This window comes from Pantherophis guttatus, chromosome 3 (assembly GCF_059756535.1).
Source record: "Pantherophis guttatus breed Tessera chromosome 3, ASM5975653v1, whole genome shotgun sequence".
In the NCBI taxonomy this organism is placed as follows: domain Eukaryota; kingdom Metazoa; phylum Chordata; class Lepidosauria; order Squamata; family Colubridae; genus Pantherophis; species Pantherophis guttatus.
Window position 1 is genome coordinate 162483528 of NC_142065.1, and position 16337 is coordinate 162499864.

The 16337-nt window shown below is 40.5% G+C and overlaps 1 protein-coding gene across 2 annotated transcripts in view; it reads right to left on the reverse strand.

Annotated features, from left to right (window-relative positions):
• Positions 1–10653, reverse strand: part of GNAL (G protein subunit alpha L) — a 116807-nt gene extending 106154 nt beyond the window's left edge. The window contains exon 1 of one of the 2 annotated variants that reach the window (XM_034429432.3): positions 9845–10653. In XM_034429432.3, coding sequence (XP_034285323.2) covers positions 9845–10400 — 556 coding nt within the window. In that variant the 5' untranslated portion in view covers positions 10401–10653. The remainder of the gene's footprint in view (positions 1–9844) is intronic. The other variant, XM_034429431.2, reaches the window with a different exon arrangement.
• Positions 10654–16337: the final 5684 nt, after the last annotated feature.

Here is a 16337-nt window from a genome sequence, read left to right on the forward strand (position 1 = left end):
GGCTACTTTAAAGTTTAAAGTTAAGCTGTTGGACTAGGTTACTGATATGATTTTGAGCTAATCACTCTCTCTTAAACCAGTCTTCCATGTTGGTGCTTTTGCGGGGTAAAAATGGAAAGAGAGCCCAATGTAATTTGCCTTGATTTCCTGAAGGAAAGGCAGAATATTAATGTAATCAATATTAGACTAGGGTTATTTTGCAGCATAAAATGAATACATTGATAATGACTATTTTTCAATATTGTCACAGCAGGGGTGAAATGTAAAATTTGTTACTACCGGTTCTGTGGGCATGGCTTGGTGGGGGGTGGGGATGGTAATGTGACTGGGTGGGTGTGGCCAACTTTTTTTTTTTTACTTTTAAAAGCATTTTTTCTACAACCTTAAGAGGTTGCAGAAAAAATGCTTTTAGAAGCCTCTGATGATCCACGCTGAGCCGCACGATCATCAGAGGCTTTTTTTTAACTTTTAAAAGCATTTTTTTGTCTGAAGAGGTTGTAGAAAAAATGCTTTTAAAAGTAAAAAAAAAGCCTCTCATGATCGCATGGCTCAGCTGGGTATTGGGGGGGGGGGCAGGGATTTTTGCTACCGGTTCTCCGAACTGCCCACCGCCATCGCTACCGGATCGGGAAATCCGGTCCAAACCGGGAGCATTTCACCCCTTTGTCTCAGTCTATATAATTTCCTTACATGAAATTTATCTTGGATGCTAATATATTTGTCTGACAAACTGCACCCAGTGTGCACTCCTTAATGGAACTACATCTACATAGAGGGAAGCATGTAGTCAGGTTCCTCCAGATTCTGTTTTAGACCTAGTACTCTTCAATATATTCATAAATGATCTAGAAGGGGAACTCTGATTTCCAGATGACACCAAATTGGGGGGGGGATTGCTAACACTTTGGAAGATACACTCAAGATTCAGAAGGATCTTCACAGACTTTACCATTGTTGGGTCTTATCCAACACGATGCAGTTCAGTGGTAAGAAAAATAAGGTTCTGTACTTAGGCAGGAAAACCCAAATGCACAGGTACAGAATCGGTGGTATTTGGCTCAACAGTAGTAACTACAAGAGGGATCTAGGTGTCCTAGTGGATTACCACTTAGGTATTAGCCAACAGTGTGCTGCAGATGCCAAAAAAAGCCAATGCAATCCTGGGCGACATCAACAGAGGGATAGCATCAAGATCACAAGAAGTGATTAATACTGCTTTATAACACACTAGTGAGGGCACACTTGCAATACTATGTACTATTCTGGTCGCCATGATACAAAAAAGATGCTGAGACTCCAGAAAGTGTGCTGAGAAGAGCAGCAAAGATGATAAAGCAGGGGTGTCAAACTCGATTTCATTGAGGGCCACATCAGGATTGTATTTGACAGCTGGGGTGGGTGTGGCCATCTTAACATCACTTGTGTTGGATGTGCCTGTGGTGGCCCGAGTGCTCTGCCAGTGAAAATGGGCTCCTGATATCTGTTTTCAGGTGGGACAACCTCCTGCACCCTCTGCCAGAGAAAGCAGAGCTTGGGAGGGCCCACGTGCGGTCTTCACAAGCTCCGTTTTCAGCTGCAACCCTCTGCCAGCGAAAATGAACTAGGAAGGGCCACACTGGCAGAGGCACCGTGGGTCGGTCCTTTGCAGTTTCCAGAGTGGCCCTGTAGGCGAGATCTAAGACCTTGCAGGCTGGATCCGGCCCACGGGCCTTGAATTTGACACCCCTGGGATAAAGGGTCTGAAGGCTATATCATATGATGAAGAGCTGAGGGAGCAAGGTATGTCTGGACTATCAAAGAGAAGGATTAGGGGAATATGATAATTCTCTTCCAGTATTTGAGGGGCTGTCACAGAGAAGAGGAGATTGACTTATTCTTCAAAGCACCAGAAGGTAGGACAAGAAGTAATAGTTTGTTAAACAGAGATCCAACCTAGAACTAAGGAGAAATTTTCTGATGGTGAGAACAATTAATCAATGGAATAGCTAGCCTCCTGGAGTTAGGGCTACTCCATACCTGAAAGTTTTCAAAAATAGATTAGTCGGGGTCCCCAACCTTTTGGACCTCAGGGACCACCAAGTTCATAATTTTAAATCCCGCAGATCACTAATATGAATCCAGCGTGCCGCTTACTGAAGCGCCTGGACTCCCAGTGATAGGATGTCAGGGCGTCTCTTTCTTTCTCTCTCACTCTCTTCCTCATTCTCTTTCATTCTGTCCTTCTCTCTCTTTTTCATTCTCTGTCTCTCTCTCTCTCTCATCTTCTCTCTGTCTCTTTCTTTCTCTCTCATTCTCTCTTTCATTCTGTCTCTTTCTCTTTCATTCTCTCATTCTCTCTCTCATTCTCTCTCTCTCATTCTCTTTCTCTCTCTCATCTCATGGGTCAGCCAGTGTCTTCGGGCTGAGAGGAAGTCAAGCATCTCCCCAAGAGACCGAGGTCCACGGAGCACCAACAAGGGCCAGAAGAAACGGCCGTGAGATCCAGCAAGAGACGGAGCTTTGCTTCCGCTCTGGAATATGGAGTGAATCTCCATCCCCCGCCCTTTCCTTCTCAGGCTAGGCGAGGAGTGACTGGGAAGGGAGGGCGAGGGGCAGGGACAGCCACTGGCGGGTTCAGCCGACAGGAAGCTACAGCAGGGGGAAGAAACAGGCCGGGGTTGCCACCTGTTGCTTCGGCCCGCCTGCACCGCCACCTCCCTTGCACCATTATCTCATTCTGGTCGGCGAGGGCTGTGCTGCAAAGTTGCAAGTTGCACGAACCTCCCTCTACAGCGGAGATTTACAGCCCCACCATGAGCTGCCTGGCCAGTCCCATATTCCAGAGCTCTAGTCACAGGACTGGCCATTGCTCATCCAGGAGCAGCTCGGGTGCACCACAGACCACCAAAATTTCTCACGGACCACCGTCGTCCGCAGACCATCAGTTGGTGACCACTGGATTAGATAACCATTTGACTGGATGATATAAGGTGTCCTGCTTGAGTAGAGGCTTGGACTAGAAGACTTCTGAAGTTCCTTTCAGCCCTATGATTCTTTGTTCTATTTAATTCAGTTCTTTGACATATTACTATATTTCTCATACACATTTCTAAAATTTTCTATTGTGTTCCTTCACTTCAGTTTCCTCCCAAATTTCACCATTTTCTTGATGAAACTACCTCTTGGAAGCTATATTTTTCTCACTACAGATATCTTGCAGTATCTTTCATCTTCAGTTGTGCAACAATGAATTTCCTAATATGCATCTTTCCTCACTCACATTCTCTTTCACTAAATTATTTCAGCAGGCATCCTTTTTCATACCCCTCCAAAAGCCAATTCCAAATATTTGTATTATGTAGCATAGGGGTACCAAATCTAATTGCTTAGCGAGCTGTATCGTGATTTTTTTTGCCTTTCCAGAGCCAGGGTGGGCGTGGCCTTTGCAGGCATATCCAGCCCTTGGGCCGCCAGTTTGACAGGCCTGACATAGCACATCCAGGTAGTCCTCAAGTTATGAATAGTTCTTCAGTGACCATATGAAGTTATGACAGTGCTGAAAAATGCACTTATAATCAGTTCTCACATACGACCATTGTAGCATCCCACAGTCATGTTTCCTACCCTGCATGAACTCCATTTCAACTATCCAAACCCATCTCCCCACCAACTCTGACCTTTTGGTATCCTGAACCAAGATGAAGAGGCTCTTCCACCAATGCATACCTGCTGCAGCTGCTCCCAGGTAACCGTCATCTTTTTCTCCATGCCGCCCTCTCTGGGGCTTGTTTCCACCAGCCGGGGTCAAACCCTACACCACAGTTGGTGCTGGGCTTGTCTCTGCCAGCTAGCTGCCACAACCCTGCCCACTGGGCTCCTGGCAGGCCTACCCCATTTCAGAGTTTCAGCCTGCTGATAGCCAGGGTTTGTGCATGCATACATATCCCCACTGCCTACCTGGCTGCCAGGCTCAAGCAGTTTAAGCTTACTGCCAGTTGCGGGCCATGCATGCATGCTTGCTGCTATCACCTTCTTGGATACCAAACTCCTGACAACTGCCTAACTTCAGCAGTCTCAGCCCGCTGCCATCTAGGAGTGCTCTGGATTTTGACAGCTCTGGATTCCTAATAAGTGGAATTCTTTAATTAAAAGCATGCTGACTCTGCAAGTTTGAATTGGCAGAGGAAATACTATGAGAGTAAGGCACTCATGTAACCCCTATTGCCATTTAGAATTTTTATAGGTAATGACCAGGAATCACAACTGGAAGCTTACTAGCAAACAGTTTGCAGAGCAGAGGTGCTGCATGGACATATTAACACATGACCATCTCTGCCTACACTGCTGCATTATCTACCAAACAAATCTTCTGGGTGGTCTTTCAAGGGCAGTCCCACTACAGTTGTGAGGATCATGGTATTGAAGGATTCCCTGAATCAGAAAAGAAAGCAACCGAAACACCAGATGAAGCCATACAAAGACCTTCCTGGACACAGCTGATACCTGTTTCTTTGCTGTGCTCCCTCCTATTCCAAAGCCTGCAGGAAATCATGCAATTTACTTCTGCCAAAGCCTCATGACTCCCAGACTTCTGAGGATATAACAAACAATTATAAAACGAAGTTCAGATTATGCCCTCAAAAGAAAGGCAATTTGGATTGGTTCAGTCATCTCACTATACTGTAGTGTGGTTTGTGTGTTTTTGAATTCATCCTGTTCCTACAAAGAAACTTATATTATGTCAGCATTTGCTAAGTTTGAGACCTTATTGTAGCTAAGCACCCTCCAGCCAAGGAGCATAGCAGAAATAAGATCTGCCAGTTGGGAATCAAGAAAATTTCAAATACTGTGCTATCAGGTAGAAGAAAGGAGTAAACAGAGCAGAAATTTGATCTGGTCTAAGTAATCAGTCCTAGCGTATGAAATTGGAATTCTAGTAATCAATCATAAAACACACATTCAAAAATTACTTCCAGAACTGAATTACCTCCAAATGTGAGCTTACATCTCAAGTCCTATTCTAACCAGTTAGATTACATTTGCTCAGATCAGCACTCAGGTCTTTTCTGAAATAACACCAACACCCAAGTAGACCATTATTTCCTAGATAGCCTTTCCCTGCAGTCTTGTGCTCCAGTGTCCTTCAACTCATTGTGTCTCCTAAAGAGAGGAATTTTCAATAAAATTGGGTTTTTTTTTTGCTATTTATATATAAGTAAATCTCTGCTTTACTTAGGCTGTGGTATGGTACGGTATGGCTTTTAATTCTTTTGTTTTTAATGTTTGTATTGCTTCTATAGTAGTTTTAGTTTTTAGTTTTTTATATGTTTTAATTACAAGCAGTAGCAGTCACACATGAGAGATGGGCAGCTATATAAATTGAATAAATAAATAAATACATTTGCTGCTTTTTACCATGATTAGTATCCTCCAAATACTTGATCTTTTTCCAAGATTTCTTTGTGAGCCTTAAATATTTGTAGAACAGGATACGTTTGTCAATTTTTAAAAAAATACAAGCACACTTGCTAATTGATTGATGTGCCACTTTTAACCATGAAAAAAATGTAAAGTTTGGCTTGTTTTTAGAATAAAATGTACTTGAGAGATTACATTTTTTTTGAAGTTAATTATGTTCATTGAAAATTTTCCTTTTTTACTGTGAACAATTATATCTACCCACGAGGAAGTCAATGAAATATGTACTATCCCACAATATCTAATACTTACACCTGTAAGAATGGTATGCATACTTCAATTCACAGCAGTTTTTAAGACTAATCTATGTCATACTCTAAGCAAAATACATTTCTCTGTAAACAACAGAGAAACAGTTCAGTATTAGCATCTAGTTTAACAATTTTCTCAGAACTGATTTTTAGAAATTAGTTGTACATATTTTGTACAAAATAATGTGTTTAAGGCAACAAGTGAACAGACAAAATACATTTATTTTATATTTGAATTGTTAATTAAAATGTGCATCTATTTGTGGAAATAAAATTCATGAACTAATGTAAGCAAACTGTAGTTAGGCTTTAGAAGGTAGTTCCCTTCATGGAAAAGTTTATTTAAAGTTTACAAGATTCAACTTTGGCAGGAGTGTTTACAGAGGCACCCAGTGAAAGGAGAGTATTTGAATTGTTTATATTTGAATTGTTAATTAAAATGTGCATTTATTTATGGAAATAAAATTCATGAACTAATGTAAGCAAACTGTAGTTAGGTTTTAGAAGGTAGTTCCCTTCATGGCAAAGTTTATTTAAAATTTATAAGATTCAACTTTGGCAGGAGTGTTTACAGAGGCACCCAGTGAAAGGAGAGTATTATTCCCATAGTAAATGAATGGCTAACTGTAGATATGATCCTAAGGCAATGTACTTTATGCTGTGAGGATTTAAATACCTAATACTATTCTCCCTCAATTTTTCTTTATTGGTTAATAATCTCAGACAAAGTATAAAATAATCCTTATTCTGCTATCTAAAAACATCAAATCATTCCCCTCTATCCAGTCAGAGCTGAACAAGCTTCTTGGATGAGAAGCAAAACGTCTTCAAAGAAAGAAAAAGAAAAGAAAAACCAGAAAATCTAGTTGCCTCTTGAAAAAGCAGCTTTGGGACAACCATGACCTGGATGACTGAGAATCTCCATAGAGATTTAAAAATGTAAAACATTCTTTATATTAGATGTTCTGCTATTCCTTCAGATCATCAACTATACTAATAGTGAATTCTGTTATCCAAATACCTGCCTTAAGAAATTAAAATGGCTCCACCCATACATACAATTCATAGCAATAAAGTAAAAAGCACAATCGCATTCCGCAGCAATCATAAAGTAAGATCAACTAGAGTATACTTATGAGAATGGAAGCCAACTCTGTACCTATAATAGAACAGAAGAGAAACAATCTAGCTTTCTCCATGTAAGTTTCCATACCCTCAAAGCCTCCTCCAAAGGTCCCCTCAATCCTTCTACACAAATTTGGAGGATTTGAATCCAGAGAGGATAATTAGTAGTAGTCTTGGAGCATGCATAGATGTCCACATCTATTTTACAGTATTGCATTTCATCCCTAAGGATTATCATATTCAACTGAATCCATTCCCCAGTGAACCTCCCCACTATTTCCCAATTCTTGTCTCTAAATCTTCCATTTTTAAAACGACTGGTCCTCATAGCCACACAAATCTTGTGACAGAGTACAAAAAATAAAGAGCAGCAGATGCCAGCATAATATAATAGCATCTATTAATGGCCTTAGATGGCCTTCATAGCAGAATCTCTGTGTTGAACAGGAATGCACTCTAGAAGAAACAGATAAGTCTTTAGTGACCCTGGACCCATAGTTCAGATAAACACAGATGAGTTCTAAAGAGACAGTTTAACATGTACTCCGCCCCAGCTCTTATGAGATGGATTTTACTGATGACAGACTGCAGTCTTGTTTCAATACTCACTTAGGATGTCTTCTTCCCCCACTTTATCTTAAGGAGTCATTAGCTTTTTAGAATTAGATTTGGTTAGTAACCTTGGGGCAACTCTTAATTACACAAGCGAATAGCTCTTTACTTCTGCAACTATTTACTTTAGCTCAATTCCTCCTCGCTAGCTTCATCACATACTTCACTATTTATCCAAAGCAGCTGTTGTCTACATTTTTAAGATCTTTCACTTGCATTGAAAATTGTGACTGTCACTCCAAAATCTGCTATAAGGATTCTATTTGCTCCCTTACTGCCACCTAATAATGCAGGATTATGTCCAGCTAGTCAAAGAGATTATGATTTAGAAACAATTATGGTTCTGCACCATAACAATTGAAGTATTTTAACTGGTTTCTTTCTTTTAGACATATGAGGGAATTTTGGAGAACAAAAAATGATATATAATTTTAACTATTTTTCAATAGAATAATGACTGTGAAAGATATCTGATCTGATCTTATTTTGGAATGCACAGCCACTGATTCACTACTTAAAATGAACAAATCAAACACATGTGATTGCAGATTATTTCTTCAGGGAAATCAGAGGCTTCATTTAACTGTCCCTGTAGCATTCATGCTGTAAAAGCAGCATGCATAATGAGCTTCCTAGAGAGTTTAATTATTAATTAAAACATATCAACAAGCTAATTATAGAAAAATAGCTTACCTTTTATATCTTTAAAATACTGGATGATATCTATATTCAGAAAATTAAGTTTCTTTTACCCTTACTTCTTTGGTGAAAGCCCTCATTAAAAAAAAGTCCTTGTCTATTAAAGATGTAATTACAACCATAAGAGGAGGAGGACTAGGAGGAGGAGGAGGAAGAGAAGGAGGCATCTCCAAGTAGGTCAGGTTTCTTGTCAATTTTGTGGGAGTTGCAAATTGCCTTATAGGAAGCAAACTGATTTGATGCTTACCTGAAAGATTCCTCTCAAAAACGATACTAAAAAACTATTTTCAACTGCTAAGTAGCCAAATAATTTGAATTGCTTGATTACATAGTTTAACTTCAGGATTATTAAACCAATTGGACATACATGGATTCTCCAGTCCTCTGTAATACTTTTAAATGTTTTATATAAAACACTTTAAATACATTATGTAAAAAATCTGCTATAAGTAAGGGCTGCTTAGTGCTTTGGATATAATTTGGAAAAGATGCTTTGAAGTGCACAGCACTGCAAGCATAACACCTCTAGTATGGTGCTCTTTAAAGCAACCATAGTGGTTGGTACCTTGGCACTCAACTATTTTGAAACTCATCAAATTTGGTACTCGTGAGCATTTTGATGCAAAAATGTTGTCATTGTTTGTTTGGTACTAGATGCACAAGTTAGAACTTGTTGGTGTCAACTGCCTTATTACTCATTACATTATTCTTTATGGGGAAAATTTGTTTAGTACTCAGTTTTTTGGTACTTCATCGTGCCTCCCAGAACCAATTAACAATGAATACTGAGGTACCAGTACCAGTATCTCTCTTTTTAGGTTGTGACAGCTGTTAGGTGAACCTGAAGGAAAAATATGACTGCCTTAATGAGTTGCAGAGAAGGGCTACATTTTCATCCCGCTCTAGTACGAAGTCCTATTTTGGGATGAGGTCCAAAACACTGAACAGATTTGGTTTAAATCTTACTTTGAATTCTTTTATGCTCATCAATTCGTCACATTTCCACAATAAACATGAGTATTATTTCACTTATTTATTCCATTTATATCTTAACATTTCCATGGTTCGTTTATCCATTATAAATGCAGACCATCTTTTCTCAAAAGGGCACTACCAATTGTGATGAAAAATATATTTAAGATTTTACATTTAAAAACAACCCTGTTCTTATTAACAATCTGATCTATTCATATTGTCAAAATGACAGCACAGGGATTTCTGATCAATAAGGTCACCATAGACCATATACTTTTACGGTAACCATCATAAACTGGGACATCTTTTCTCTTGTGCTGCTTGGCTAGGACACCTACAATTTCATCCTATAATACCGTTTTTCTAGCAGAACAGAAATAAAAGCATCAGGTCATTTGGAGGAGAAAAGAAACTGGAGACCCGGAAATAATACACAGAAGTGGGGGGATAAGGCTGGAAGATTACATGATTGAACAACTGCATGAATCCCGAGAATGCAGTTTCGACTCGGCGAGGCATGGCAGAAAGGTGCTTTGTTCAAAGCGTGCACCGCGCCAGAGCAGGCAAATTTGGGTTTAAATACCATCCTATCACAAAGCAACAGCCCCCAATTCAGCCACCCGCTGATTTTTTTTTTAATTTTTTTTACACTGTCATGTGTCATCTTTGGAAGCAGCCAGCGCCACCTGTGCGCTAAGGCGAGGCAAGGCGGGGGTAGTACGTACCCAACAGCAGCAGGCGGTGCGTTTGCTTGTATTCCCGCTTCTGTTCCTTGAGCGCCCGGTCAATGCTCTTGCTGACTCGCCTCGCTTCCTTCTCCGCCTCCCGCTCTTCCAAGCGTCCCTTCTCCCAGGGTCTCTGCAGTGCCAGAGACTGTTGTTTGCCAGCGGCGGGCTTGGCCTGAGATGCCGGCAGCCCCTGCGGCGATTCCCGTTCTTTCTCCCGGGGAGCCGCCCCGTTCCCTTCTCCGTTTTGCAGGAGCAGCAGCGGCCCATCCGCCTCCCCCGCGCGCGGCTTTCCAGCGGCTCCTTCGCTCTCGCCGCTGATGCTGTTGCTGCCGCTTCCTTTCGCTGCGCTTCTGCCTTTGGCTCTCCCGGCCTGGGCTCCGGGCAGGAGCGGCGGCGGCACCCGGGCCGAGGGTTCTGCCGTGGGCGGTGGCGATGGCTGTTGTTCTGTCTCCGAGGTGGTCGTGGCGGCAGCGCTGGAGATGGAGCCGCCGCCTGCCGCTGCTGTGCCGGATTCGCCAAAGAGCCGCGGACGCAGGCTGTAGCAGAGCCCCATGTCTGGATGGCCCTTCGGGGAGCGAAGGAAGCGGGCGCACGTCTGGGCTGGCGGCGGGAAAGGAGGGACTCAACGCTTAGCGTTGTCCCCGCGCGTCAGGGCCGGGGGGGTGAGTGGGGGTGCGCCTGGCAGCCCCTCCTCATAAACCCGCTGCAGCTTCTGCTGGGCCATTTTGCATTTTCCTCCCCTCTCCTCCGGACAAGAGCAGGAGCAGCTGCGGCGGTCTTGGTTGGGCGGCGGCGGCGGTAGTTCCTCGCCTCAGATCACCTGACACGGAGCCGCCGTCGGGTCCACTCCACCTTACCGTAAATAACGCCGGTGCGTGTCCACCGCGTAGCTAAAAGCTACAGAAGAATTGGAGGGGAGACCTGATGTGTACACATGTGCGTAGTAAACTCGTGCGCAGAGCTCTTGTTCAAGGAGGGGTCGTCCTTCATACACACATAAACATACATACACGACACACGCGCGCGGGCGGAACTAGTAGGCCAAATCGTGTTATCCCGCAGAGACGGAGCTGTTATCTGTATAGGAAGCTGCTGGCTCCTTGAGATGGTCGCAGAGACGGACAACCTTGCCTTTCTTCCACGCTCAAGGGCTGTCCCTTTCACAGGCAATCATCCCAGTGCAAAAGGCTTTACACCCAGTGGCCCTTCCCAGCCAACAAATCATAGGAAGAATAAACAGATTTACGATGTTCTCCCTTTACTTCCTACTATCAAATGAGACATGAGAAATTGCGAATTGCTTAATCTTATTTTTCCCCCAATAGTCAGGATTTCCTCACCCGCCCTCCATGATTTCCTAAACCCATGATTTCCTCACCCCTTGCCTTCCATGTATGTACGATTAGCATGCCCAGAATTCTCAGTCATTTTATGGATATTCTAATAACTGATTTAGAACTGCCAATATTATACTTCTTTCATAGATTCCAGGAGCCTCAAAAAATGATACTTTGTGTGAATTTTTGCATGTCCTGCCAGCTTTGAAGTATTTTCATTAAATGTCTTTTAGTGGTAGAAGTACTGATGAACCCCCAGGAACTGTATTAGCTTTGATCAACGGTACTGTGTATAAACAAATAAAAGTCATTCTCAGTTTATGTCTTCTCTTCTAATAGTGCTTATTCGAGTAATTTCAAATAATCAAGTGTCAATCAAAGTCAGACTTGAACATTGACAGATTTTAAGACAATGGACTCTGATATTTTGGGTTTGCTTGGTCACTTAGGAAATTCAGATAGTTCTCACCACCACCACTGATTATTTGTACATTATACAAATAAAACTAATATAATCTACATAAAATAAAAATATATTAAAAAGAAAAAAACCTTAGAAATAAAAACATGCAAAAAAAAGAAAAAGAAAAGAAGAACCCCCCCCTCCATCTCACCATGGATCAAAATGAAAAATTTATCGCTATCTCTAAAACTAAAACCAAGCATATCTTCAACCCATATCCTCACTCCATTCTCTATAAACCAATCTGTAAAGCCTCATTTCCATCTTAATTAATAATTTCCATCTTAATATCCATTAAGGGTTATCAGAAATAACAGCGTAACTTTTACAGATTATATCCACTAAACCCAATTTGAATCCCTCCTATTAATTTATATTTCCCTTTCTGTTCAAACATATAAAACATAATGTCATGGCCTGGGGCTGCATGAGTGCTGCTGGCACTGGGGAGCTACAGTTCATTGAGGGAACCATGAATGCCAACATGTACGGTGACATACTGAAGCAGAGCATGATCCCCTCCCTTCAGAGACTGGGCTGCAGGGTAGTATTCCAACATGATAACGACCCCAAACACACCTCCAAAACGACCACTGCCTCGCTAAAGAAGCTGAGGGTAAAGGTGAGGGACTGGCCAAGCATGTCTCCAGACCTAAACCCTATTGAACATCTGTGGGACATCCTGAAATGGAAGGTGGAGCTGTGCAAGGTCTATAACATCCACCAGCTCTGTGCCGTGGAGGAGTGGAAGAGGACTCCAATGGCAACTGTGAAGCTCTGGTGAACTCTATGCCCAAGAGGGTTAAGGCAGTGCTGGAAAATAATGGTGGCCACACAAAATATTGACACTTTGGGTCCCATTTGGACATTATTACTTACGGGTATACACACTTTGGTTGCCAGCAGATTAGACATTAATGGCTGTGTGTTGCGTTATTTTGAGGGGACAGCACATTTACATTGTTATACAAGTTGTATACTCACTACTTAACATTGTAGCCAAGTGTCATTTCTTCAGTGTTATCACATGAAAAGATATTCTTAAATATTTACAAAATGAGAGGGGGTGTACTCATTTCTGTGACATACTGTAACATCTGCTTTCTCATACTGTCTTTTGTTTCTTCTCTCAGAATCATTGATATTTTTGACAAGCACCGTTTGTAACTCGAATAAAAGAAAGTTATTCACATCACTGTTCATATTCTCACTCGTTCTTCTCATAAAATATTTGAAACTTAAGCAAGTCCTTTGCTAAATCTCATATAGAGAAGTTATTTATATCACTCTTCTGGTTTAATATTTGTATGTACTTTGTAATTATTAAATCATCCAGTTTCATTTGCAAATCTATTACTTCCATCTCTTTCTTATTGACTATCATTTTAAAATCCACCTTCAAATCAATTTCAATTTTTTTCAGTGGAAATTTTCTATAACAACAACTTCCAATTCTATAATAACAGATAATATTAATGAATACATCTTTGGCCCTTTCATCTTAGAACTCCCTTAAGGTAGCCATTGATATTTTTGTCTTCTTCTAGTGCCCTTTAGTGTCCAACCTTCAAAGTCATCTTATCAGTTGTTTCCATAGATATTTTCCACAGGAAAATATTCTTTAATTCTTTTAATTAACTTCAAAGTCCTTATTTAACTATATGAAGTCTGTCTAAACCCTTTAACTGTTTAAAAACGAAAATCAACACTCTAATCTTTCTTTTGGTGTATTAAAAAAATATTAAACTTTAAAATCATAATTTTCTTTCTTAGAGAATTGAAAGAAAACTAACCCAACAAATAGGACCAGAACAGAATGAAGGTTTTAAACAAGCAGTAAAAAAGAAAAAAACAACTACAACAGGTAAACTCCATAGTGATTAAAATGTGAGGTTTGGTCAAACCTTTAAGTCCATAAAAGGCTTCATTAGCGGCTAGGAGCTTGGTGGAATCCTGTGATTCCCATCTATTTGCAAGAGACTGCAAAAACATCAGTTTCTGCCATATATTCAGACAAAAAACAGCTGTCAGGTATATGTATGGGTCGAGTGGGTTCTACTGACATTTATTATTTTTTTAAAATAATCTTTATTTACATTTCATTTAAAAAGAAAAACAAACAACATAAAATGACAAACATAACAATACAACAATAAATATACGTACTTCCATATAGTATCATAGTACACAAGTATTCGGTACTATAACTCTAAATTATATTCCGGAGAAGGCAGAACATCTTATATCTCTTAATGCATCACTTAGGTCTGTCCGACCACATTTATCTTATATAGTATAAATATCTCTTCAAATACCAGTCCTCAAATAAAGTGGGTTATAGATTCCTCTTTTCTAACCATTTATAAAATTTGTCCCAAGCTAAACTACTTGTGTTTGTTCTCTATCCTGTAATTTTTTAGTTAGCGTATCTGCTTCCGCACATTCCAAAAAATTTTTTATAATAGCCTCCTCTGTTGGGATATTTTGGTTCTTCCAAAATTGTGCGTATGTCAGTCTCGCCGCTGTAATTATATGTAATGCCAAATACCATAAATCCTTTTTTATATTTTCCGGTTTGGAGCCGAGCAGGCATGTCTTTGGTCGCCAGTCGATTTTTAACACTAATATCTCATTAAGCCATTTTTTAATTTTCCCCCAAAATATCACTGCCTTCGGACATGACCACCATTGGTGATAGTAAGTACCACGTTCCCCTCCACATTTCCAACAATCCGCCGACAGCCCTGGGAACATTTTAGCTAGTCTATTGGGAGGGAGGTGCCACCTATATATCATTTTATAGATATTTTCTTTATAGGCCGTGGATACTACTGATTTCATATTATCCCACCAGATCTCTTGCCATTTATCTAGGTGTATTGGGTACCCGAAATTCTTCCCCCAAGCGATCATAGAATCTTTTACTATTTCTTCACCTATCTCTAATTTCATAAGCAATTTATAAGATTTTGAAATCATACCCTTTTCTTGACCCATCAAAATTTTGTCTAATTCTTGTAATTCTCCATCAATCCCTCTTCCATCCCTATCTTTTTGGTATTTAGACTGGATCTGCAGATAACTCCACCAATCCATTTGCACTCCTTGGGCGATTAATTCCTGTTTAGACTTTAATCTCCCTTGTGCGTTCAGTAAGTCTTTATATGTTAATTTTTTAGCCACATTATATAAATTGGGATATGTCACTGCTTCTAGAGGTGCTAACCAACAGGGCGTTTTGATGTAGTACTTTTTACTGACTTTTCCCCAATTTTGGATTAAAATCTTTCTTAAATAGTGTCGGGTAAACCATTTACTCTGTGGGATATTCTCACGCCAAAGTGCTTTATGCCAACCCTGTTGCCATTTACCACTGGTTTGCAATGGGAGCACGCATGTGCAGATCATCCATGATTACATCTGGGCAGGTGGGTGGAGCCTCTCACTGCTTTTACTACCGGTTCGCAAGAACCAGACTGAACCGGCACAGTTCCAGATTGTCCAAGCCCAGATTTTCAAGTCTGGTGGCATAAGGGATTCTATTGTGACTAGAGGAATGGAGTACTTTTCTCGTGAAATACCTCTGGACCTGCTCAATCGTGTTAATGTCTGATATACAGTGTAATAATAAGGGTATGCAGTGTAAAGAAGTAGAGATTGTCCTTAATTTACAATCATAATTGTGCCCAAAATTTCCATTGCTAAGCAAGGCAAATTGTTAAGTGTGTTTTGCCCATTTTATGACTTTTAGCTTCAGTTTTTAAGTGAATCAATGCTGCTGTTAAGTAAATCTTATAATCTTTAAGCAAATATGGTTTCCCTCATTGACATTGCTTATCGGAGGATGACTGGGAAGGTTACAGACCATAATCACATGATCCCAGGCAGTGGTGGGTTGCCCCCGGTTCGCACCGGTTCTATAGAACCAGTAGTAAAACCGGCGGGAAGCTCCGCCCACAGATCCCGACATCATCAAAACACTTCTGCGCATGCGCAGAAGAGCGCACGCACACGTGAGTGAAGCAAGTGCATGTGTGAAGCCCCACTGCGAACCGGTAGTAAAGGTAAGTAGAACCCACCCCTGATCCTAGGACAATGCAATTGTCATAAATGTATGTTAATTGCCAAGCGAATTTTGAACATGTAACCATGGGGTTGCTGCAATGGTCGTAAGTGTGAAAACAGGTCATAAGACTTTTTTTCAGTGCCATTGTAACTTTGAATGGTCACTAAACAAATGCTTGTAAATTGAAGACTACCTGCAAAGCAGGTATTTGTGCAAAGCAGGTATTACAAAGGTATTTGTGCAGTTACTTTAATGTTTGTTGGTGTGTTTTTTCATGATTCCCTCCACTGCCCAACTAATTTTATAGCTAAAAAGTGCATGTTCCCCACTAATCATATCTTTGTTAGTATTTCTTCCTGGAAATTTTTGTCCATTCTTCTTAACGTCAGAATATATTTTTACAAAATAATCCCATTTTTAAAAATAAATTACTATTGATTAATGTTAACAATGTACACTAATATTGCTAATTTTTTAGACTGCCATTTTAAACATACTCCCTATAAAATGTACATAAATGTATGAGGTTTAACTCCAAATAAAGGTATTTTGGACAGATGTTTTTAAAATTATAAAGCACGTGATCTGTTCAAACAAATCAGAAATATAATCCAGAGGAAATTA